This window comes from Molothrus aeneus, chromosome 1, assembly GCF_037042795.1.
Source record: "Molothrus aeneus isolate 106 chromosome 1, BPBGC_Maene_1.0, whole genome shotgun sequence".
In the NCBI taxonomy this organism is placed as follows: Eukaryota; Metazoa; Chordata; class Aves; order Passeriformes; family Icteridae; genus Molothrus; species Molothrus aeneus.
This window is the reverse complement of record NC_089646.1, coordinates 106,267,219-106,290,572: the sequence shown is the minus strand read 5'-3', so window position 1 is coordinate 106,290,572 and position 23,354 is coordinate 106,267,219. Positions and strand designations below refer to the sequence as shown.

Sequence of the window (23,354 nt, the reverse complement as noted above, 5' to 3'; positions counted from 1 at the left end):
GCTGGGAAGAGACTGTCCTTCCCTGCTCTCATCAGAGCTATGTCTAGGTCCCACTGTTCTGGTCACATAAAGAGACCGTAAGCAGCAGAACACACATTTACACCTGTCCACACACCCATCAGAAGATAAAAAGGGACCCTGAAGCAAGTCTATAAAGCATTAGTGCTGCTCTAGCTTTGTGAGGTCAAAAGCAGCAACCAAAACCACTTCTTCTCTTCTGAGGTTTAATTTTTTTTCTCCTGATGCCCAACATTACCTTAATGTCTTCTAACAGAACTGTGTTGTCTCTGTTTAAGCCTTCAGCCTGCTTGACTTGAGCTGTCGCATCGTTCAGAGCTTCACGAAGGTCAGTGATTTTGGATTCATATTCATTCAGTGCATCCCTCACAACTTTAATAAGCCCACGATTCTCTTGGTGGTACTTCTGTAGCTCATTCTTAATACGTGCCAGTACTGCAGTATCAGGATCAGGACCAGAAAGAAAAGTTTTGTTCAGAGAAGAAAGGGACCAGAACAAACTTTATTAAAAATACCTTGACATTTCGGATTATAAAGCTGTACTTTTGCAAACTGAGCATCTTCTGCAATGCTAATTTCAGTGCTACTATAGGAAAGATACTATTCAGCATCTCGCTGGATCAAATCTGCTCACTAGTTTGCTGCTGCAGACACAGAACACAGATAAATGTTCTCTTAAGTAAGGATGATGCTGATCTGAAAATACTAATTTTCTTTTTTATATGAAAATAACATAATTTCATCAACAATTCCATCTACAATGTAGACATCTACAACTGCACTAGTTATCAAAGCCTCCTCAGTAATCAATAGAGAGATACAAGCACATTTAATTTCAAAGAATATAGGAACACAAAAGATGTCAAATTAATCACACTCTTCAGCATGCCCATTTCACTGCTGACAAAATAGAATACAGAAGAGTCATCCAGAGGTGAGGTAGGTATCAATGCTCAAGGTTGATGGAAATTAACTGTCACTCATATGGGTGACATTCACATTCCACATTCCTCCACTATACCCCTGGTTTGGAGATTAAGCCTGCAACTCTTCTTGATGTCTGGAATCAAGTTTCTGAATGTCCCAGTCAAACACTTGCAAAGAACAGGACAAGGAGTGCAACTAGAACTCCTGAACTTCCTCGTCCTTGTATGACCTGGCCCTTGGACTACTCTAGCAACTTCTGAAAATCTGTTGTTAAATTAAACATGCAGTTCCTCTAAAATAACTCTGTGTACCACTACCTATCTCTTACAATACACAGAAGTATTGCAGAGGTGTGTTAGGATGGGCTACATCTTTATTTTACTGAGATTGATCTAGTTACAAAAGAAGGATCTCTACTGGGTTTCTTCCCCAGCTCAACCCATTTTCTTCCATAACACACTAAAAATGCCCTAAAATCCCCTCCAGAATGACCGCTTTCCTGTTGACTAACAACAGCTTCAAATCTCAGGGATACACTGCAAAAGGCCCCTCCCTCTACTCCAACCCTATCAATAATTCTTCAGACTTAAGACTGATCTTTCCAGAAAGTCAGAAGCTGAGAGAAGCAGCACTTACAGTGCTGAGCTTCCGTCCTCTCCTTCTCTGCCTCAGCCTGAAGCTGGCCGAAGTTGCGGCTCCGCATCTCGGCCATCATGCGCTGCGCTTCGGCCAGCTCCTCAGAGGCATCTCCCAGGGGCAGGTTGTTCCCTTCTGTGTTTGTGCCAGCTACCTGTTCCAAGAACACTGAAAAAAAAGCACTGTCAAAGTTAAAAACAGGATGTGCTTAAGCCTATTCAAGATTCCCAAATGACAGAGCCAACATCTTCTCTGAGATGGATCTGCTTCGTTAATGAATTCAGGAATAGGCATGTCTTATTTTTTCCTTAATGAAACTGATCAATTTTCCATTAATTTTATTAAGATGAAAAGTATCCTATGACACACAACCAGAGAGAGCAAGATGGCAGTGGCCTTGAAATTTGTCCCAAATGACCAAGTTCACAGCAATAATTTTAAGCTTCTAACTTTAAAGAGCCCATGATAACAACCCAAAACAAAGTTAGACTTGAAATACTCTTCAAGTCTAGGATAGTCAAATTTGTTGCTTGAAATGTCTCTGTAGTGAATCTTCTCTGTCCCTTTTCACTTCATAGGGGAGGTAGGGTCCTAAACTAACATTATATATTAGATTTCTAATAGGAAGAGTGAATACTAGAGCCGTGACTAAATTCTGATTTACAAAGTTATTTTATAAGAAAATCTCTTATGTGTAATTAAGAATATTGTAAATAAGCTGAAAAGATGCTATAAAACAAAACATGAGTTAGAATATAAATTATTATTATATATATTTTTACCTCGTATATTGTTGACCACTACTTGTATTTGTGAAACCAAATCCTTTCCTTTCTGATGAGTTTGGCCAAAACTGTCAAATAATCTCTCAGCTTCTTTGTAGTTCATTTCAGCCTAGCAAGGAAAAAACCAATTAGATTTAAAGTATCTGGATACAGCATGCTAACACATAGTCAGGAGACATGTACTTTTAAATTGATTTGGTAAGTCACCTTTTCCTGGAGAGCATTTACATCACGATTTAGTTTAACGAATTCTGTCTCCAACTCATCTACCTTAGAACCTTGATTATGAACAACAGAACGGTAATTGTTCAATAAGACCTGAAAAGAAAGGAAAAAATTAATCCAATAAATCACCCACTGCACAGCAGACTAAAAGCAAAAATGTCACTGGATTAAATCTTTACCCAAGGTAAATAAAAGCGGAATTACTGATATGAAAACAGAACAATTCCTTCCCAAAACCTGAGGGTTTTATCTGGGACTATAGCAACTGCTATTCCACCCAAAGAACATTTTTTTAGAATGAATTTTGGTAATGGCAAGGGGAATGTTGAGGGTTTTCGGTAATGCAGAGACATGAAGTGCTTGAAATAGAGATAGCTAGAGGGACACCTCAGAGGTTAACTTCCGAAGGCAGCAGGACTCAGAAAATACAGAGACACTGTTTCAGAGCATGACATGGAAACCTACACAGCTACCTTCTAACAGGTGAAGCCCAGTGCTGCCAACATCTGGTATTTGGAATCCAGGGTTGATGCATGTGACAAAACCATGGCAAAGGTTCCTGGGTTCATTGCCTATCCACGTAAACTGAAAGTCACTTTTCTCTGTTTCTGTGTGCCTACCTTTAAGTCCTTGATGCGTGTTTCCAGGTCTCTCATCTGCTCCAGAGTGTGGGTACTTGCATGGACATTTTGCAGCTGAGACTTGATGAGCTGAAGCTCATCACCTATTGTGCTCAAATCCTTCAGCAGTGTAATCACACAGCTGTCACAGGCTGGAGGGAGCAGTGGAAATCAATACATATCCTTGATATTTTACACAGAGAACATTCAACTAAACACATTAATAATGGTGGAAAAGCTTTGAAGCTTGTCACCTGGTGTAGTCAGAAGAACAAAGGCAACAACAAAGCCTGCAGCATTAAGGAAAGTGACTTAAGTCAGAAGTAAGGAGGAGGTTCCATTTACATCTGACTAGATGAGCACCTCTTTAATCATTTTTCCAAGTATCTGGTTGAATGTTTGCTTTTAAAACATTCATTGCAGGATATCTCAGTCCTTTTTAAACTATGTCACCCTTAAAAGAGTCAGCAGTACGTATTCAGAGCCAGCTGAAAGTGATCCAACTGCAGTTCTATTTTAGCACTTACCATCACAATCTTCATTGGGATCCACATCTTTTGGTTCATTATTGAAACATTCTGAAATCACAAGATTAGTCATTAGTAACCAAAGTCTTCTTATGGAAATACTACTGCATTTTTCCCCTCACTTTTCATGTTTAAAGCATGATGCTGCCATTAAAACATGATGTTGCCCTTTCATAAATCCATACCCACTGTGAATGAACTGAAATGCTCAGAAGGCTTGAGCATGCCAGAACATTCAACTCCCACTAATGCCTTGATGAAAGCAACACCTTTTCCATCCCTCAAAGGAAACCTACTGTAATCCCACAATATATGCTAATTGGATAGGAGCAGGAGACCCTCTCAAATGTATTGCTAGAATTTGCCTAGAATAACACCACCAGGATTGGAGACAAGATTATATTGCTAAAGCACTTCACGCAGGACATATGTTCAAACCCCTTTATCTACTTCAGTATCCAGGTTCAAACCACAGGTTCTGATTCCCCAAAGAATGTGTTACCCACAAGGAACTGAGAAATATTTATGGCCTTCCTTCATGCCTGCCACAGCTTGCAAGATTAAGGTATTAATCAAGCTTGAGAGAAATCCACAGTGTGTGTGCATGGACGGAGGCGCCGTACGTAAGACAAGGCAAGGAGCTTGGACCACAGATGCAGGTCGCATATAACAAACATTGCCCTCAGACTTTCCAACAAGCCAGCACAGATGATTTCCCGTCCAATGCACTCTTTTGTTTGGTTTTTACAAACCCTTTTATAAGAAGCTTAACAGTCTCCAGGTGCATGTGGAGTAACATCCTAGGATACTAACTTCTAGGATACAGGAGAGGAACTGGCTCCTAAAAATGTCATCATATAGGACAGGAATCTCCCCATCTTGATGCCCAAGTTCCTTTTACAGGCTTGGTCCCACTGCCAAGCTGTCATCTCCTCTTGAAAATGAAAAGGGCCATGCGTCTTGGTCAAAGATTGAACCCGATGATCTTGAAAGTCTTTTTCCAACCTTAATGATTCTATGTCATTTACTCTAAGGGAGAAGGATGCACTCAGTATAGGCTGCCACTGTCAAGAGTCATCAACAGCTTGCAGCTTGTGAGAGGATACAGTGATAAAATTGGACCTGAACTTTACCAGCAGCATGAAACAGCCTGGAAACAAACTGCCTAGCTGTGCCATTTCCTTTGGCACTTGCACATTAAGTCATCGGGAAGTTAAACAGGGTTGGTAGTGATTACTGCTGCCAGAAGGAGACAAATCATAAAGAATGTGTTTTTAAGAGAATGAAGGAAATTCCTCTGAAATTCAGACATCCCTGCAGTTCTGCTGTTGTGTAGTTCAGCTAAGAGCAGGCACATTTCAGCTGTGACCGTGAAGTACCAATTAAATAAAACTATTATTACAGCTTGTGCACCAACAACATCAGCCAAGAAATGGTGAAGTGCTGGCCAAGCGCCAAACACCACGCAAAGAGAACCTGCTAGAACATGCTGTGCCAGTGATCACAGAGGGGCTTATTCCTAATGCAGAGAAAGGGACTAATGCTGATCAGGAGGTGTAGCTGGAGGAAAACAAACTGGCTTGTTGAATATTGCCCTATGGATTAGTTTGTCCTGGCAAACTGTTGCTTCAAAAAAGAAAGGAATGATAAAACATCAAACACTGCTTGGATTTGTTCCATACAAGGTATAATAGAGATGTGGTTCTTCAATGATTAAATATGAAATGAGAGCAAGCTATTGAAAAATTGCACCAGCTGCCAACAGCAGTTCACATCACCTGCTGTTTCTGATTTCTGTTGCCAAGGACAGACAATGGGTTCCTTGCAGTTACTAGATTGCAGGATGAACAGCACTGCAGAGAAATTAAGAGTGCAGAAATATTTGGAGTTATTAGTTGGAAACTTTGCTAACATATGAGGAAGAAAATCTGTCTACAGGGAAGGAAAAGTGAAATGTTATTGGTGAATGAAAATATGGGAGAATCAAGGACATTTCAAGAGCAGTGGCCTCTGTATTTCTGAATATAAAGGAGTATCCTAAGGGACTGAGGTGAATCAAGGTAAAGACATTCTGAGGAATGTAAGATCAGGCTCTTTATTTCAGAATTCTAATAGATAAAGCAAACCTATGCCCATGGCATTATGTAAGAGCTTACTAGTAGTGAAGTACATGTGTGATTGATTCTGGGAAATCATTAATGTTTTAGCTAGAAGAGCAGTGTAGCAGGATTTATAAAAGAGCCTCCCTGAGTCAGGTTCTAACTTCCATTGCAAATGCAGAAAGCTTGGATACCTAAGATGGCAGTGCCTGAAGCAGAATCTGAAGATTTCACTAAACTGTGCCAAATACATTTTAAGAAGACATTTTGAGGATGCTCAGTTTCCTAAAACTGTAAGACAGACTGGCAGGATATGATTTAACCCTGTCAACAAAGGAACCATGATATATTTAAAAACACTGCCATGAAACAAAAACAAAAAGTTGGCAGTATTTATGGAGGGAAATACAAGACAAAACCATTGACTGACTCATGGACAGCCCTTCTATTACTGTGGTGCTGTGTTTTAGGAAATCTTACATTTTGTAAAAAAATTATCTACATGTCTTGTAAGCCTAGATCTTTCTTTCAGTTCAGCTTATCCAAGTACCTTCCCCTTCTTTTACTTCTTTCCTTCCCAAAGAGAAAACAATGCTCCCCCTTCCATTCAGATCAATGCTCCATTCACAGGCCCTCACATACCTCCAGTCAGGTGGTCACAGCTAGCCAGCTGTCCATTATTATTACAGTTACATTTCTGACAGAAGCCTTCATATTTTTGTGGATTTCCAAAATATCCAGGAGCACAGCTAGATAAGGAGATACACGTAATATTTATTAAATAGTTGAAGCTAATTTTGTGGAATATACTTTCCCTTGAGATAAAAACCCAGTTATTTGCCTGAAGAAACTTTCAAGAACTTTTGATTTCATGTCTTGACTTAGACAGAAATAATATATTTTTGGTTTACAGTATCCTCTGCACTATGCTAAAAATATCTTTGTGAATGCTGCAGATTTTTTTTCTAAAAATAAAAGAACTCCCACAGTGCTCTTGCAGGAATAATTCACTTAATCTGACAAGAATTTGAAAAGGCTTAGCCAAGAAAACCACATAATTCTGGTCTGTGATCCCACCAGAAAACACGTACTGAGGGGGATCACACTGCAAGCATAGCTGAGATTTCAAACAGCAACAGCACTAAATGACATCATCACCCTTCTGCTGTGTGATACCCCCTCTTGCCTCCTGCCAGCAAAGCAGTCTGTGTGACTGAGCTCTAAATATTTTAAAGGTAAAATACATTGTTCACACTGGATAGCTACCATTCCTAGAAGTCACTCTGGGGTAAGATCTGTAAGGGCGATAATGCGGGATCAAAGGGCCATGATGAGCAGCTGAGGTACAGCTACACCTGGAACAGAAAATACCTATAACCTGCAGATTAGACAGGGTCAAAGGCACCAGTTTTGAAGGACAAGTCCAGGTCCTACTGCAGGTCCTGTCTTCAGATGTGACATCATGACTTACTTAGCCTCAAATTTCCAAACCAGACAACACCACTCCATTACACTTCAGTTCTCTCTGGATTTGAAACTCAGTGAAATTGGTTCCTCTGCCTGCCTGAAACTGCCATGCTGTTCCTCTCTTGCTTTGCCAGACTGCTGCAATATTCCAGCAAAAGAGATGGCTTCAGCCTGGTGTGTGTAATTGCCAACTGAGGAGCACACCAGAATGATTTGGGATGAAGGGTATGGTGCTACATGGTTGCTGTTGAGGCACCATCGTACACACTGGAGGAAAAGGGGAAATGTTTTTAACTTGAAAAGGGGTAAAATAAGAGGGAGTCATTATTACCAGAGTGCAGGATAAGGCAAGGCATAGGGCACTTCAGCAAAGAGGCAGACACCTCTTGTCAGTAAAAATGGTGCAGTCAGTCTGTGGAGAATTGCTTACATTTCCCCAGGGAGTATTGGGTTTGTGACTGGAATCACACCACAGCACCACTCTTCAGCAGCTGTTCATATAAATAGTTGCTTCTTATGGACATACTGTGCACAGGTGCATGTCCATATGTCCACATGTGTCTATCCCAATACAGACATCCCTCCTTTTATCATCTCTCCAAACTCTTGGTTTTGAGAAACAGGTTACTCACCGCTCACAGCGAGCTCCGGTGTAGCCTTCTTTGCAGAGACACTGGATATCTTCACCATTTGCCACACAGCCAACTGCAAATCTTTGAGAAGAAGCAAAAACACTATTGTAGCACATGATCAAATAGGTTTGACACTCTAGAGGTTCAGTTTAATGACTTTCAGATTAAAAAGTTTTTACACCACCAAATTACTTCTCAGCTAATTTAATTGCCTCTAGATAATTCATTGTGACTAATTCTTTGAAGTTTCATATTTTTTGTGCAAATCATTTCCTTAGACTCAAAAAATTATAACTGCCTGGCCCTGTGGACTGAGTATAATAGTTCACTACCCAAAGGAATTCCTAAAATAAACCCTAATAGTGATGTCATAAACAAGTCTGGGTAGCTATTTTATCTTAGTAGGTAAGAACCAATACCCTGTGCTAGACAGACCTTTCCTCATGTTTATACATCTTTTTTCTTTTATTTTCTTTTCAATGGGTGGATCCATTAAAGGATATTTTTACATAGCTAGTGTTTTTAAGGCATTTTTTAACCAAGGCAAAGTAGAGTTGTGCACAGTTTTTGGAATCCCAAGGATGTGGTTAACACAAAGAACTTTTTTCTCTGCTCTTTCAAGCAGATTTGTCTAGATTCAAAGTTCAATGTTTGTGAAGGAGAAGGCAGGAGGTGAAACAGGGCCATGTTTCATTTTTTGAAAATGAAATGAAATATCAGGGCTATTTTCATTTTTTAAAGTATTGGATAAAGCAAGTCTGTGTATCAAAGAGAGAGATCTGCACTAAGAATTACTGGAATTTGAGTGGATGGAAAATTGTCAACTCCAGTAATGCCAGGTGGGGTGCATTTCCTATGTCAAGAATGATATTCACCACCCTAATCTGCAGTTATGAAACTGCACAGGTTTATGGTCTCCCTAGATATTTCAGAGCTCTGAAGGCAAACAATGACTAAAAGCATGTTCAGTCAGCCTCAGGCAAGCACCTGCAGAAAAGGCTGTCAAAACCCGATCTGTCTAAGAGTCCTCTGATAAATTATAAACCTGTCTTTTGTCTGGTGGTGTAAATCTCCTACTTAAGGTTATGTGGTGTGTGCTAATGCACCTGGCAAATACCATGTGGTGCCTTCAGCAATTTATAGCTTAGGGTTTGTTTAGTTTTTTTTTTAAAATTTGATTTTATTTACCATGGTTTAGAAGTGACCAACGATGACAATCTGGCTAAACATACTGTGCATTTAAAATGCAATTAACTGCTGAGTTTTGAAAGCCTGAAAACCTTATTAGATACAAATAAGTTTCATTTTTTTCACTTTTCATCTCAGTATGTTTGCACTTCAAACAGAACTTTGACAGGAAAAGCAATCATACTTTTCTAGAGATCTAGATATATACTTAAGACCTTAAATGTTTTTGCATCTTAATAATTTTTCCGAATTCCTATAAAAGGCTTGTTTCACTGTTTTCTCTTATCTCCTAGCCAGAGTAATGGTGCTAAACATTTTGCATTCCAGTAAAAAATAAGGATTCTGGATATGCCCAGTAAGGGAAAAGACCTCATTGCATATTTCTCACTATAAGGAGAAGGAAGTACTGGTGGCTTTGAAAAAAAGCCCTCTTCTACTGTCTGAGTCTCCCCAAGGCTATGAGCAGTGTGCCTCTGAAGTTCAGGATCTGAATGAGAATTAGAATATTCATCTTATTAAAAAAGGCAATGCTGTGAGACAGACCACCAAGCTCTCAGCATAAGAACAGAGAAAAAGATCATTATATTCCTATGGTAGCAGAGTTTGGGCTTTGGGATTTTTTTCTCTCTCTCCCTCATTTTTTTTCCCCTCCCCTGCTTTACTCTTCTTACAAGCTTTTACTATACCTGTTTGTGTATGGGCAAGGGCATTCCCGGCAGGAACCTTGAGTAGCATCTCCAAAATAACCATCTTTACAGTGCTCACATTTCTCCCCAGCAGTATTGTACTGACAGTCCTTGGAAAGGAAATGAGCAAGACATTTAGCAGTGCTTTAACACTCAATATGGCTTTACTATTATTTAAAAAAATACAGCCTATTTACTTGGAGAATATGTTCTTTTTCTTCCATATAAGTAAGCATTTATTGCCAAACTGTCTTCACAGCCAAGACAGAGCAATTTCAGTCCATTTTTGTGTAAAAAGCACAATTTCCTCCCTCTTGTGGAAAAGCAACAGATAAATAAGTTGAATTAAACATATTTTTAAAGAAACTCAGCTAGATTCATAGTTAGTAAAAGAGCATTCCATTAATGCTCTGTCTTCATATTACAAATAAAAGTCACTACATTTATATAAAACTAAATTTTGCATCTTAATACTACTTAGAAAGCAGATACCATCTAAGAGCAAGCAATTGAGCCCAAGTACATTCCTTTAAAAATCTCATTAAATTAATACAAAAATTGTTTCATGTAGCAGATTCAGACCAGAATTCTTTCATGTAGTTTCTCAAGTGTATGTGTTACTTGTATTTTTTTGTAGTAACTGGAATAAATAATAGAAAGCAAAAGCTAAGAATACCATTGAAACTGATGCAGCTGACCCCTTCTCCCATGATAAAGTTGTTGGGAATTGTATCTTTGTTTAGAAACATTCTTAATTCTACTGCTGTCTAATTGTCACACATCTATATTTTATGGGTACAGATAAGGAAGTTGCCTTTGCATTACCTAAAGGGTTGCTAATTTAAAATAGAAGTTGTTCAAATACATAAAAATAGAGCATAAAAATACCTAAGCAGCCATAAGAAAAATATCAAATGACTAACAGTTGAGAGGCATTCACACTCCCAAGTTCTACAACTGTTTGTCTTATGTGCAACAGACTGATCAAATGTCCCACAGAGCTGAAGGTTTACTAACAGAGCAAAAGATGGAAAAAAGAAAGCAGGAAATCGGCTGGAAGCAGTCACTGAGCAAACTGCTTCCATTTCAGAGACCTCAGTAGCTCAGGGCTATGTTTGAAGACCCTACTACCATGACTGGCAGAAGAGGGGCATTTTTCCCTACAAATGAGAAATAGCTCTGTCTCTCCCATCTCCTCTAAAACTCCATTGTCCTTCACATTTCTTCACACCAGATTCTCTCAACCACAAGCTCTTCCCTCAAGTGGTAACCCATAATTTAGTTTCATTTTGGTTAAAGAACTCTATCTGTGGCTCCTTGATAAAAGGTTCTGGTTAAGAACAGGAGAAGCTCCATTTCCCATATGAGCCATTTGACATGAAGTTAAACATCAAATATCACAAAGGCACTATGTTTGCAAAAGAAACCATTTTAAAATGCAGTCTCTATAAAAGCTGGTGCATATGTTCCTGCAAAAGCCTAATGGAAAATTCAGAACCTGCTTCTGAAAAATTACTGTCAATTTTCGTAATCTTGAATAATAAACTCAACTGCAGAAAGAGTAGAAGAGATGTATTTAAAATATGTGTGCTGGTTTCATCTTAGAGCAACCTCCTCCCACAAGGTTATCCCATCTTTTTGTTTTGCTCACTCTGTCTATAGAAACTGAAACAATTCTGTAACTGCAAAGCAAATTTCAGCTATTTCACATATAAGCCACCCTAAATGTGCCATGCTGCTCCTCTAGCTACATGGCATTTAGAGGTTGGAACTCCCTAGGCACAGTGCAATGAAGCCAGAGCAGCAACTCCCTCATGGGTCTTCCTTCAAGTTTTACAGGGTCAGAGATACCCCTGGGAGCCACAGCATGTCCAAACCATCAAGTAATCCAAACCTTGAAGGAGAACTTCCAGCTGACTCTACATGCCCCCATATGGTACCAGGCAGTCAGAGCAGAGTGTCAGGGCCACAGCAGAGCCACTGAGGTTACGTCAAACACGTGGGGCTCCTTGACATGAAGCAACATGCCATGGAATCAGCAAGTCTCGGCACCACGCTGCTGCTGAGGGAATGTGCCTTCCAGGAGGAAGGGCAGGGACCATGAGGACACAAAGCCTGATTAATGGCAGAGAAATGCTTTTACCCTTCACATGAGAACCAAAGTCTTCATTCTTCTCCATCTCCCCCTGCCCTCCATTGCTCCCCTCTTCCAGCAGCATGGCAGTGCACTCCTCTCCTTCCAGCAGCATGCAGCAGTGGGAGAGCGACTGCCTGAGCAAGGGAGGGCTGTGCTGCTGCACAGGGGAGGGAGCCAGCCTGGGCTTATCCTCCCTCACAAAGCCTCCTCTGGAGGCTGTCACTGGAGGGACACTCACAAATATAGGTACTTGGGTCTGGGGCTCCAGGTGAGGAGCAGGAAGCCAAGTGAACAAGCTTTGCACTTTGGATGTGGAATTTGATGGCTCCACAGTGGGAAGCCTCCTTGTCTTCTCTGCACCATGTCAGGATTTTGTCCTCTACTGAGAGACAAACTTGCTCTTGGTTGGGCAGAAGTTCATGATGGAAATAAAGGCCCTCAGGGCTTTCATTTTTCACCACATTATTCTGGATGACTTTGCCTGCCCAGGACTAAGGGCTGATTTAGCTCTACCTATCTGGAAGTTAATCCAGCTGTGAGAAGGATGGGATAAAGAAAAACTTAGATCACATACTTCATGAGGTGAAAGTAAAATTTGCCTTCATAATTCTAATCTGAAGTGAAACTTCTTGATCTTTCTTGCTGTGCCGCAGCACTTTCCTGTCACAGCCTGCCCTACCCCTCCAAAGCAGCAGCCTGTAAGTCATCTCCCAGAAGTGCTGAATTGGTTTATAGTTTCCATTAAAGCAACAGGGTTGGTTGAAACAAAGTCAGGGAGAATGACATAATGCACAGGAATGCACCGCAGGCAGAATGGATGCTCTGCGAATGAGGAAGAAGTAACAGAAAAGACAGACCATGAAAGATGTTGGCAAGGTTCTTGTTTGCACAGTAAATGAAAAATTAGTAAAAGCTTTTTAAGGGGGAATTTTTCAGGATAAGCTATTCAAAGAAGCATCATTGATATACACTGGAGAAGCGCAGTCAGCCAAGTGTCACACTTCCATTGTTGAGGGCTGATCCACTCCCATGGGGCTGCTTTGTGTGTTGCCAGGGAGCAAAATCTACCCCACCACATCTTCTGTAACAGATGGAATCTTCTAATTAATCTAACTTCTATTACTTTCATTTAATCTTATTTAATTCAATATTTTTAACTCATCCAGCTGTAGACCATGATTAGTGGAGTTGCACTGAAGCTGATTAAACAAAGTTCTGCAAAGCCCTATGCTATACATGAATGTGCTGTTTGTCATCATTATACAAACATATCCTAGTACACCTGTATAAAGCTCAGGACTGCATATGCCAGGATAAGACTCAGGTTTATTATAAATAACTACAAATGTTTCCTTATGTATGAGTTTGACTTTTTTGTAACCAGGAGCTAACAAAAATTACAGGTGAAAGAAAGAAATGAAGACAAGGACACAAAATATTCCAACCAATCACAGTTACATTAAATGTACATTTAAGTGTACACATCTTATGCTCATTAACAGTATAAAATTAAGAGAATGAGAGATACAAGGATTGTTCTTAGTTGCCTGGAATTTAACAATACTGTATGGTCCATACTGCAGTAAGAGAAATGCTGTTTTCTCCTTTTCTTCCAATTAATTTAGTGAATGTTACTTATTACTTACAATACATTTTCCAGTACCATCTTGACATCTATTTGAATTTCCATTGCAGTTGCAGGGCACACAGCGTCCAGCAAATATTCCTTTATTCTCACGATAAAATCCAATGCCACACTCCTGGACATCATGAAGAAAGAAAAAAAATTAGTGATCATTGGTAGAAAGTTTTGTATGTGACAGGAAGTGTATTTTGAAAATGTTTTCCATTCCAAGGAGTAGTGAAGGCAAGCATTTCCTTTCAAGCTCACCTAAGCTCATAATATTGCTTAATTTTTTTTAATACAGTAAATAGCAATTAATGAAGATAACATTTCATCTGAACCCTGTGCTTTAGACACTTTGGCAGTGATGATTTAGTAATTTTGACTTTAACCTCTGAGAAAAACACATTTCCTGTGGCTACATACGAAGGTGTAGAATATGACGTCTAAACCACAGAAAAATATTTGAGTATGAGAACACTGTAGTGTAAATCTAAAGAAGAACACCTGGAAATCTCACATACTAATTAGTGGTTATATCTTAATAATTTCACTACAGTGTATTCCTTGGAAACAATTCTGGATACCTTTTACATACATTCATCAGGACTTCCACAGTTAAATCTACCAAGAGCTAAAGCCACACCTAGACATAGCTAGGTGATGTAACAAAACATACAGTGGTCTAGTTTCTAAGTACAGGCTTGCCCTGGAGACCAGGGAAGGATGACAAGAATGTTCCAACTATTGAAGGCACAGGAGCAGGAGCACAGCCTGTCAGATCACAGTTGGATTTAAACAGGGAGGCTAAACCAGAGGGACATTCTGAACGAAGGAAGAAATGTCAAGTTTGTTTATCTACAGCAGGGAGGTAGTAACTAATATGTTAAAACCAGGGTCTTGCTTGGCACGAGCAGGAAAATTGAAAATCACAAGGAATTCCTCATGGGCATGAAGTCCTTCTGCATACACATCAAATTCACGCCCATCTTCTCATGGAATACCCTGGGTACACCAATCACACTAAAAATGACTGGACATCAGTCTGTTCTTCCTATTCTGTAGCTCTTTTCCCCAGGAACTAAGCTGACGTGGTGCAAGGAGGATCAAAATCTTATGGAGAAAGCTTCGTGCTCCCCACGAAGCCAGCACCTCCCAGGTTCCTGCCTCCAGCAATGTTCTTGTGAGCTGCACCTCTGCCTTGCCTCTGCCTCTCGGGCAGGGGCTGGCCCCAGCAACATGCAGAGAACAAGTGACAGATGAACTCTAAAGCCATAAATCTTTCCTCATAGTAAGTGCACCACCAAGACTGATGGAACCAATCTGAAGAGCAAAGGGTCTGTGGGATTATGTCACAAATCATATTCCAGTGGCTGGAGGCATAAGTATTTATGCAGAGGCAGGATTAACCAGAGAATTTTCAATGATAGAACTACCACAGGGAAAAAAATACTCATTTCTCACAAAGCAGAACCCAAAAGGAATATTGAATTGCTGCTGTTGAAATAGCAATCACTACTCCCATCTTTGCCTTTTCTACATGTAGGACAATTCTGGGGAAAAAAAAAAACTATGCAGAATACTAATACCATCAACAGCTTTGAATACTGACTTCAGTGTGAGCAAGGACTAAATTTAGAATAGACAGTTGAAGTTTTTCAGACACATTTATTAAAGAGTGAATATTTTCCCTGAACAACAGGGAGCCAATACACACAGCTTCAGAAGAAACCAGGGCCTGAAATACATGAAACAGCATGACTAAGTAAAATAGATGCTCTAATACATATAAATTTTATTTACTTAAAGTCTCTTTCTGGAGAGAAAAATAAATCAAACATTTTAAAAATACCTCTAATTGCATTTGGAAAAAAATCTGTACAGCCTTTTGTTTTTCTATTTATGCTGTCTTTAAAATGACACATTTGGAGTACGTGGGCACATTGTTTTTGAAGCAGCATTTGTGATTCCACACAAATGACAAACTGATCCCACATGAAGATAAAGCTCCAGGCACTTTTAAGTGCTCTTTAGGATCATTGTTTTCAAGTAAACAGCAATTTAAAACAAACCTCTTGTACACAGTTTTGTTAGTACTTTGAGACAAAAGGTTAATCTTCTCATTACTTCTATACTAAGTAATATATAAGTTGTTACCAAATCAGTTCATTTAAAAACAAAGTGAAAGAAGGAAGGAAGTGAGGAAGAAAAAATGAGCAAATTACCTCTCTTGGATAAAAATCCATTTGAACTTGTTGCCACTGACTCCTCTCCTGAAGGTGGGGATAGGAGAGCCTCTGCTGTATATCTTGTGCTAGGCAATGCCCAAGGGACACTAAAGTGACAACCAGCCATCCTGCATTTCTTGGCCTCTGTGCTTGGGCCATCATTTTACTTTTGCTCCCCTGTGACCATTCGCTGCTCTCCCTTCGGTGCTCACTGCTCTTTCTCTTATTACTCCCCCCTTCTTCTCCAGCTTCTGACTCAGATTAATGAGGTTCTGGGCCGGGACGGGCCCCACCTTTAAACTTTATCCGTGAGTCAAGGTGCTCGGCATACAGCACCGTTCCTGAGGTTAACAAGTAACTCCGCAGTTCCTGTAGCTCAATATATATCTAAGTCAGGGTGTGGCAGGCATCACCTCCTCCCCACCTAAGGCAGCCAGACACAGCCTGGTGATTACAGCAGTAAATCACTGCCTGAGTAATGCTGCATAAATATACAGGGCTTACGAACTTCCCAGTGAATGTCTTGATCACTTCCTTTGGCTTTGTACTTTCACAGGTTACATTAAAAAAAAACCCAACAGCTTAATTTAACCAAGGCAGTATGTTGAAAACAATGGGATGGCAGCAGAATTTTCAGTCAAGGCTCATGAATTTGTGTGTGACACAGAGCAACAGAAGTGTGAAAAAAACCAAAGATATTTCCAAAATGGTTACTCTCTAGATGATGAATTAGCTGTCCTGAGCAGTGGATGCATACACAAAATGTAAGCCAGCCATACATGGTTTTGCTCAGTCTCTCTGCAGCTGCTCCGGCCTAGATATTATTCATTCATTTTCAACTCAAAAAGCTTTTGCAAGGTTAGTACGGCAATTGCCACTTTATAGTAATACTCAACAATTTTCTGAGAGTAATTCCTCATATTTTGTGCACTGCTTATCTCTCTGGTGCTTTATTCTGCTGCATTGGGTGCTTACACATGGCAACAGCCAAGCTCTAAGCTAAGCAAAGCGACAAGCAAAAGAATTACAGCTACAGGAACTGCATCAAGGACAGGATATACAGCTGTAGTGCCAGTCTTCAACTAATAGCATTATTTTGCAAAGCCTGCACTATCTTTCATAAACACATCCCCAAATATTTTTTGCAAATACGTTAATTTCAGTTTTCACATGTTTTTCTACACAAATAGTATCCTGAATTGTCTGGATTTGGCTACTTCCCTTGGACCCTGCTAAAATAAGAAACACCAGGAACCTTCTCTGTTGTGTATGGTCTCACAGAGTTTGATAAGTCAATTCTGACCTCCTCTCGAGTAAAGTAAGAGATTATTCAGCCTCTCAGAGGGCATCATAGAAGAACCCCTCATCACAGCGCCTTACAAATGCAAAATTATGTTTGCAGCTCCATAAAAGCAATCACAAGTAGAATAACCCCACAGTGCCTAGACGGTGAAAGCACTGGAGCCATTGAAAGTGCACAGGCTTACAGGAAGCACACTTAATTACTTTAACCACCATCCTGCTCCTCTAACTACCCAGTGTGTGTAGCTGTAGGCAAAGACAGAAGGTAATGGCACAGTGTGGAGGCAGATGTTTCCTACCTGGCAGGAGTCACCGGCGTACCCGGGCGGGCAGGCACACATCTCCACGCTGTGCGCGACGCTGCCGCTGCCCTCGCTGCTGGCTGCCTCCAGCCCGACCTCCCCGAGCGCCAGCCGCTGCGTCTCTGTGAAGTACAAGGCCCGGATGTGCAGGCCATCCAGCCTGGACAGCAGGGTCAGCAGCTCTTCTCGGGACACCAGCTGGCCGCTGCCGGCGTGCCTGAAGCTGCCCTGCGCATCAAGGGGTACAAAATCAGCACAGCACTGCCCTGCACATCAACGGGCACAAAACGAGCACAGCGCTGCAGCTGCTTGAAAGAGTAGCTTCAGAGAACACCAGAGGACAGAGAAAGGGAGAAAACACGCTGGAGTAGACTTGTCTAGTGCCAGCTGGTGTGGGGCAATAGAGTCCAGGAGAATAGACACACAATGGGTGCAAAAAAAAAAAAAACGAGTATGAAGAAAGAGCTGTAGCTTTGACTGTGCAAGGTAAGTATGGCTTTGAGGTATTAAAAAGTGAAGAAGCCTGTAGCATCTTCTTCAGTCATCCAAATTTCTTTGAGATATCATCCATCAAACCATAAAAATGTGAAGAAAAATGCTTTTATTTTTAAGAGTAAATGAAATCCTAGAAACCCAATCTTTCAGGGCTTTCTTGCTGTTAATCAATTTTCAGCATTGCTGAAAATGGAATTTGGCTTGAAGAAACATCTTCTTTGCCTGCATATGAAATAAATTACCCAGTTCAACCTTCTGAGCACAGGTTTAAGGTAGGAATAATCCCTGCTGAATTCACCTACCTGAATGTTGGACACCCCATTCTAAACTAGTACCTAGATACCAAGAAAACAGATAACAATTCATTCCATCCCTATTAAGTAAAGTCTGTGGCTGCAATGAATCACCTTCTATTGAGGACTGATTCAGCATTACTCCATTGGCCCTGGAGGGAATGCTAACAGCTACATTGGACGAGATGCCCAGCCCAGAGGTGCTAAAATGTCATGAACCAGAAACACAGGTTCATTGTGGCAGTAAAGAGAGATAAAAAGTGTTCTTTATAGTTAAGGTCTACAGTGTTTAAGTTTATATTCCTCACTGTTACCAAGTATTTGGTATTTCTGCACGTATTCTACATGTGTGCATTTTTCTGTGACTCTGGAAAGAAAAGAAGGCCATTCCTTTTTCAGTTCTTACCTCAACCAGCTGCACTCGGCCGTAATATTGACGATCAGGCAGTGGGTTGTTGGGATCCATAAAAACAATTTCCATTTCTTGGCCCTATGTGAGAATGAGGATGTAACATTGCTGTTTCACTACTTGTTATGGGAAAATGCTCAGATACAAAAAAATTTGGTGAAGCACATTAAGCCGTTGTTTGGGGGATCAAAACTGAGTAACACTAGGAAAACTGTATGTCTTTTTCTCAGGAAAGTGGTATAGTGAGCACTGTGTTGTGGTGTCAGCAAGGTTTTCACTGCTTTTGCCTATTAACAACCTTGTTTGCAAGTAAAACATCAAGAGAATCAAACTAATGCTGATCACCTTTCAAAGGAACTAGTTATTACCTTAGAATAAGAATGGTTTTACATTCTGAAACACTCATCTTTGCATCCCGGTGCACCAGCAACTATTGGTATTATGGTAGCAGTTTATGAGGTACATTTCCCAATAAGAATCCTAGAGCATTCAATGGGTATTTCTGATGGTGTGAGGAAACAAAACACCCCCTTGAGAATCTCAACAAACAGTTAAAGATTTCAATTTTGGCTCTAAAGTGGTTAAATTAAAAAAATGTCAACCTAAATTGCATTTTTGTTTCAGTTCCTTGAAGTCTTATAATTATGCTTAGTTTTATGCTGAAAAAAAATCTCACAGAAAATGAGATCAATCACACATGAAATCCAGGGCATCTTTTGCAGAGATGAGGCCATACTTGTTGACAAGTGTGCAATGCATTGATTTTCTTTTTCCACAGGCACATTCTACAGAGAAAATCCTGGTTTATCTTTTTACTTGCTCTGCAAATCAGTTATGCTTAATAATATGTTACTTTGGCAACAGATGTGTTTGGCATAAGTATCATAATATGATACTTTGGCAACACAGACATATGTCTTGATGGTTTTGAGCAAAATGAAGTAAAATCACTTTTATAGAAATAGTTAATGGTTTTAATAGTTAAGTTAATGTTTTAATAGTTAAGTCCACTATAAGAGCAAAATTTGCCATAGTTGTTAAGTAAGATGAAAATCATGTACTGCTTATAGGAAAAAAAATAGTATTTTAAAGCTTACTGTTAGTCGTATATCAGGTTTCTTATCCAGAAGAACCATGCCCTCACTAGGTAAGCCAAAAGATTTCACTTGGTAACTTAGGTAGCCACCATATGAAGAAAGCTGGAACAAAACGCACAAGACCAGATATACTTTACTGCACTATTGGTTGATATTAATGTAAATTTTTATTCCAGTTTATCTCATCTTCCAGCACTATAAATAACACATTTACTCTTCGTTCTTTAGAAAAAATATGAAAATATTGCTGTTTGAAGAAGTTACTTTCTATTTTGTTTACTGTGTGTATCTGACATGAGCAGATACCGTTTTCTGAAAGGTTACCTGCATCATGTTTTTTTTTTTTTATACTTGGGTTCACACCACCTGTGGCATGGAGAAATCCCATGGTTACATGAATATTGTCCTTCACCTGACTGTACAAAGCAGATTTGGTGCATCAAGAACAGGCATAAGACTGACAGTGAAAGTGGTGGTGAACCTCATGAACAGCCATGGATAAAAAGAAGGCAGACTAAGCAGGTTTAAAGCCAGCATTTTCTAAACTTATTGCAAACATGAATGCAATCAGCATTCCTTTGTTCTACCTTCAGGACAGAATTTCTACTGGTATCAGCTCTGTGGTAAGTAGACTGTGTCTGTAGGCTGAGCTGAAACCAGCTACAGGTGACCACAGATGGCCTCAGACCCAACTGAACATGGGGCTGCTGCCCAGAACAGACACAACTGTGGTTGAATCACCCGACAAACACAGCACAGCCCTGGGTGCTGTGTGAGGGACTCAGTACAAAACACCCTGGGAGCACAGGATGCTCCAGGCACAGCCTAGATAGCTTCTGTTCCAAGAAGAGCTTCAAAGGAAGGTTTGTGGGTACCAAGTGAAATCAGGCATTATGCCATGGATGTCCTATTTTGGTTTGCACCTTTCTCATTTGCCCTTATATCTTATCCTTGGTTTTGTCATGGAAGAATTGCTTTGTCAGGTTCTGCTCTTCTACAGGGAAGATCTACTCCTCTGCATATCTCTGATGAATTTCAAATAAAATACTGACATCTCAACACTAAATTTGTTCCGTGTATCATAGGTCTGTAATTAATGCTATTCTCCTCACACAACTGCATTTTCAAAAGCATCATTTGGAACATTGTCTATAGTTTGCCAACACAATCAAATCACCCTGTATAAATGAATTCTTTAAAAAAAACATAAAATTCAAATTAGAGTTGATTTCCTATTTAACATGTTTCAGAACTGCACCATTTGAGCGGCTGTTAAATTACTTTTAAAATTTTTTTTATAGGATGATATTGATGCTACAAACTAACCCCTGTATTCTGTAGTATTTATTTTCTAATGTCAAAAATGGTCTGTTATGTAGAATGATAAAACAGAAAAGAAAATGGGGACAACATGATCTGAATTTCTCAATTACTCTTAGTTTCCGTACTGCTACACATTTTACATTTGATTCCCTTTTAACTTTGTAAACAAAAGACAGAGGGAGGAAAGAAAATATACTCTGCTAAATATAAATGTTCTAGTGAAACCAGTTTAAAGGTTTCAAATAATGGAAAACAGTATTTATACCCTTATCATAAAGAAAAATAGCTGAAGAGATCTTGTTCATATTTTCTAAAAGAGATGCTATCACTGGAAGCAGACCAAACCCTGACATTTCCAAAACACAATAACATTAATAATTGGTAAATTTATGAACATGTAAACTCACAGCTAGATAGCATTTTGGTGGGACTTTCATTACTGCAGTATTGCCTATGCTAAAATATACACTCATACACTGCATACAGCAAAAGCAAAACCCAAATTAGAACTATTTTATTTGCAGTGCTGTCATTGTAAATAACAGCAAGTAATGGCAGGCCTAGGACCTAGGCATGTACTGGGACATGCAACATAAGTCAGCACTGATCTTAAAACACATCAGCTGTGTTTAAAAAGGGTTATTGCCTGCTTTATACCTTGTTACTGAACAACAAAAGTACTTTTGGTTTAACACTGCAGGTGATAATGTGTGCTTTAATATGAAATTCCTTTCAAAAATAATTTGTGGGCACTAAGAACCTTTATAATGTCAAGAAAAAGCACTCAAACTAAATGTGCCATTCACCTGAGATTATATATATACAGCTCTGAGCATAGGAGAGCAGGAAGAAAAATACTGCTCTAGTCTCTAAAATAAGGACTAGGAGAAACTTCAAAAATTGAACCATCTTTCATGTCTTGGTGTCTACACCATTTCTCTTGTGTGTCAGTAGGATCACATCTGAAAAGCCTGTGTATCCTGCAACGGGCTGGTAAGTATTGGCACTGTCAGAGCTCCAAAGAGGGGGGCTCTGGGCCTGCAAGTCACCATTAGCAAAGTCCTCTGGTCAGTGTGATCCTCAAGCTGAGACGCTGATGGCACTAACCATGAGCAGAAGGCTGCTCCCATGCACGGACTGACAGAGCAGCCACCAGCCCAAGAAACACAAAGGGTAGAAAACCAGTTGATGTTCTTCCCAAGGAGCATAGAGCATATCCAAAGCAAAATGCTGGGGGCTTTTGTGTGCCACTGAGCACATAATCAGCTTTTACTCTTTTGGAAATCTGCCCAGGATATACTCTAGAGAATCTAAAGAATTGACAAGCCCTACATGTTCTGGGTTTTAGAGCAGCCACATTGGCACGTTCTACATGTTCTGGGCATCAGAAAAGCAGCTGAAGGAACCACCTGCTTGAGACATTGGAGCCATTGAGTTCTTGATCATGCTGTTCACATTAAGACCTGTCTAGCACCAAGCAATATGATTAATTCTGTGTTATTGGTTAATTTCAAAACCACACTCAGAAGTAAAATGGTGTGATTCCCTACATGACAGGTAAGAGATATGAGTGAAGAGAGACAAACTTATCTAAGAAAAACAATGAGACTCTTTATCAATGACACTGGTAAAGAAATGATTACATGTTACTAAACCAGAAGAGTTAAGTGGCATTTACCTTCTCTCCCAAGTAGGATGGTGGTGCTTTCCAGTACAAATTTTGCACAGAAGCTGGCAATTCTTGAACATCAGCCACCACACTGTTACTGACTGGATTGAAAGTGACTGGAATGTCCATATGTTCATCTACTGCCTCCAAGCGCCAGTTCCTCATATCCACAAACTAATGAAAAACATAAAGGAAACCAAAAGTTTGCCTCATCCTTTGTTAAAACTTTACCAGCACCAAGTAACGAGAAAAAATTGTTTAGCAGTTTTAATTCCCTTAGATGAGATCCAACTCCTTCAGAGTCAGCCTGAAGTCTTTGAACAATGGATATTCCATGGACCTCAAAAGAGAGTGAAAATATGAAGAAGACATGCCAAAGCTACTTGGGATGCAGGCATTTGGTTTGTCACCTGGAAACTAAATTCTGTCTTCAGCCACAGGAAGACATAGCCTTCTGGGAGTAATAGGAATTGTGCACACAAACCCGAGAATATAATTTGGAGATGCTTTCTAAAGTCCATTCCAGAATCAAATCTTTGTCTCTCAAAGACAGAGTTTGGAACAGGTTAACTGTGAGGGAGGGGGCATTGCATGACATTTTAGAGAGGCAGGCAATGTAGCCTAATATTCTGCCTCTTTAATGCACATTTTACGTTTATGGCTAT

General features: G+C 39.9%; 1 protein-coding gene across 1 annotated transcript in view; it reads right to left on the bottom strand.

Moving 5' to 3' along the window:
* LAMA3 (laminin subunit alpha 3) overlaps positions 1-23,354 on the bottom strand; it is a 105,980-nt gene that overhangs the window by 22,033 nt on the left and 60,593 nt on the right. The window contains exons 36-49 of the mRNA XM_066546446.1: positions 22,699-22,863; positions 19,698-19,799; positions 18,598-18,681; positions 17,401-17,631; positions 13,594-13,707; positions 9,811-9,920; positions 7,937-8,017; positions 6,480-6,586; positions 3,739-3,789; positions 3,212-3,363; positions 2,574-2,684; positions 2,364-2,475; positions 1,582-1,749; positions 257-453 (exon numbers count right to left, since the gene is read on the bottom strand). Of these exons, the coding sequence (XP_066402543.1) occupies positions 257-453; positions 1,582-1,749; positions 2,364-2,475; positions 2,574-2,684; positions 3,212-3,363; positions 3,739-3,789; positions 6,480-6,586; positions 7,937-8,017; positions 9,811-9,920; positions 13,594-13,707; positions 17,401-17,631; positions 18,598-18,681; positions 19,698-19,799; positions 22,699-22,863 (1,785 nt within the window). The remainder of the gene's footprint in view (positions 1-256; positions 454-1,581; positions 1,750-2,363; positions 2,476-2,573; positions 2,685-3,211; positions 3,364-3,738; positions 3,790-6,479; positions 6,587-7,936; positions 8,018-9,810; positions 9,921-13,593; positions 13,708-17,400; positions 17,632-18,597; positions 18,682-19,697; positions 19,800-22,698; positions 22,864-23,354) is intronic.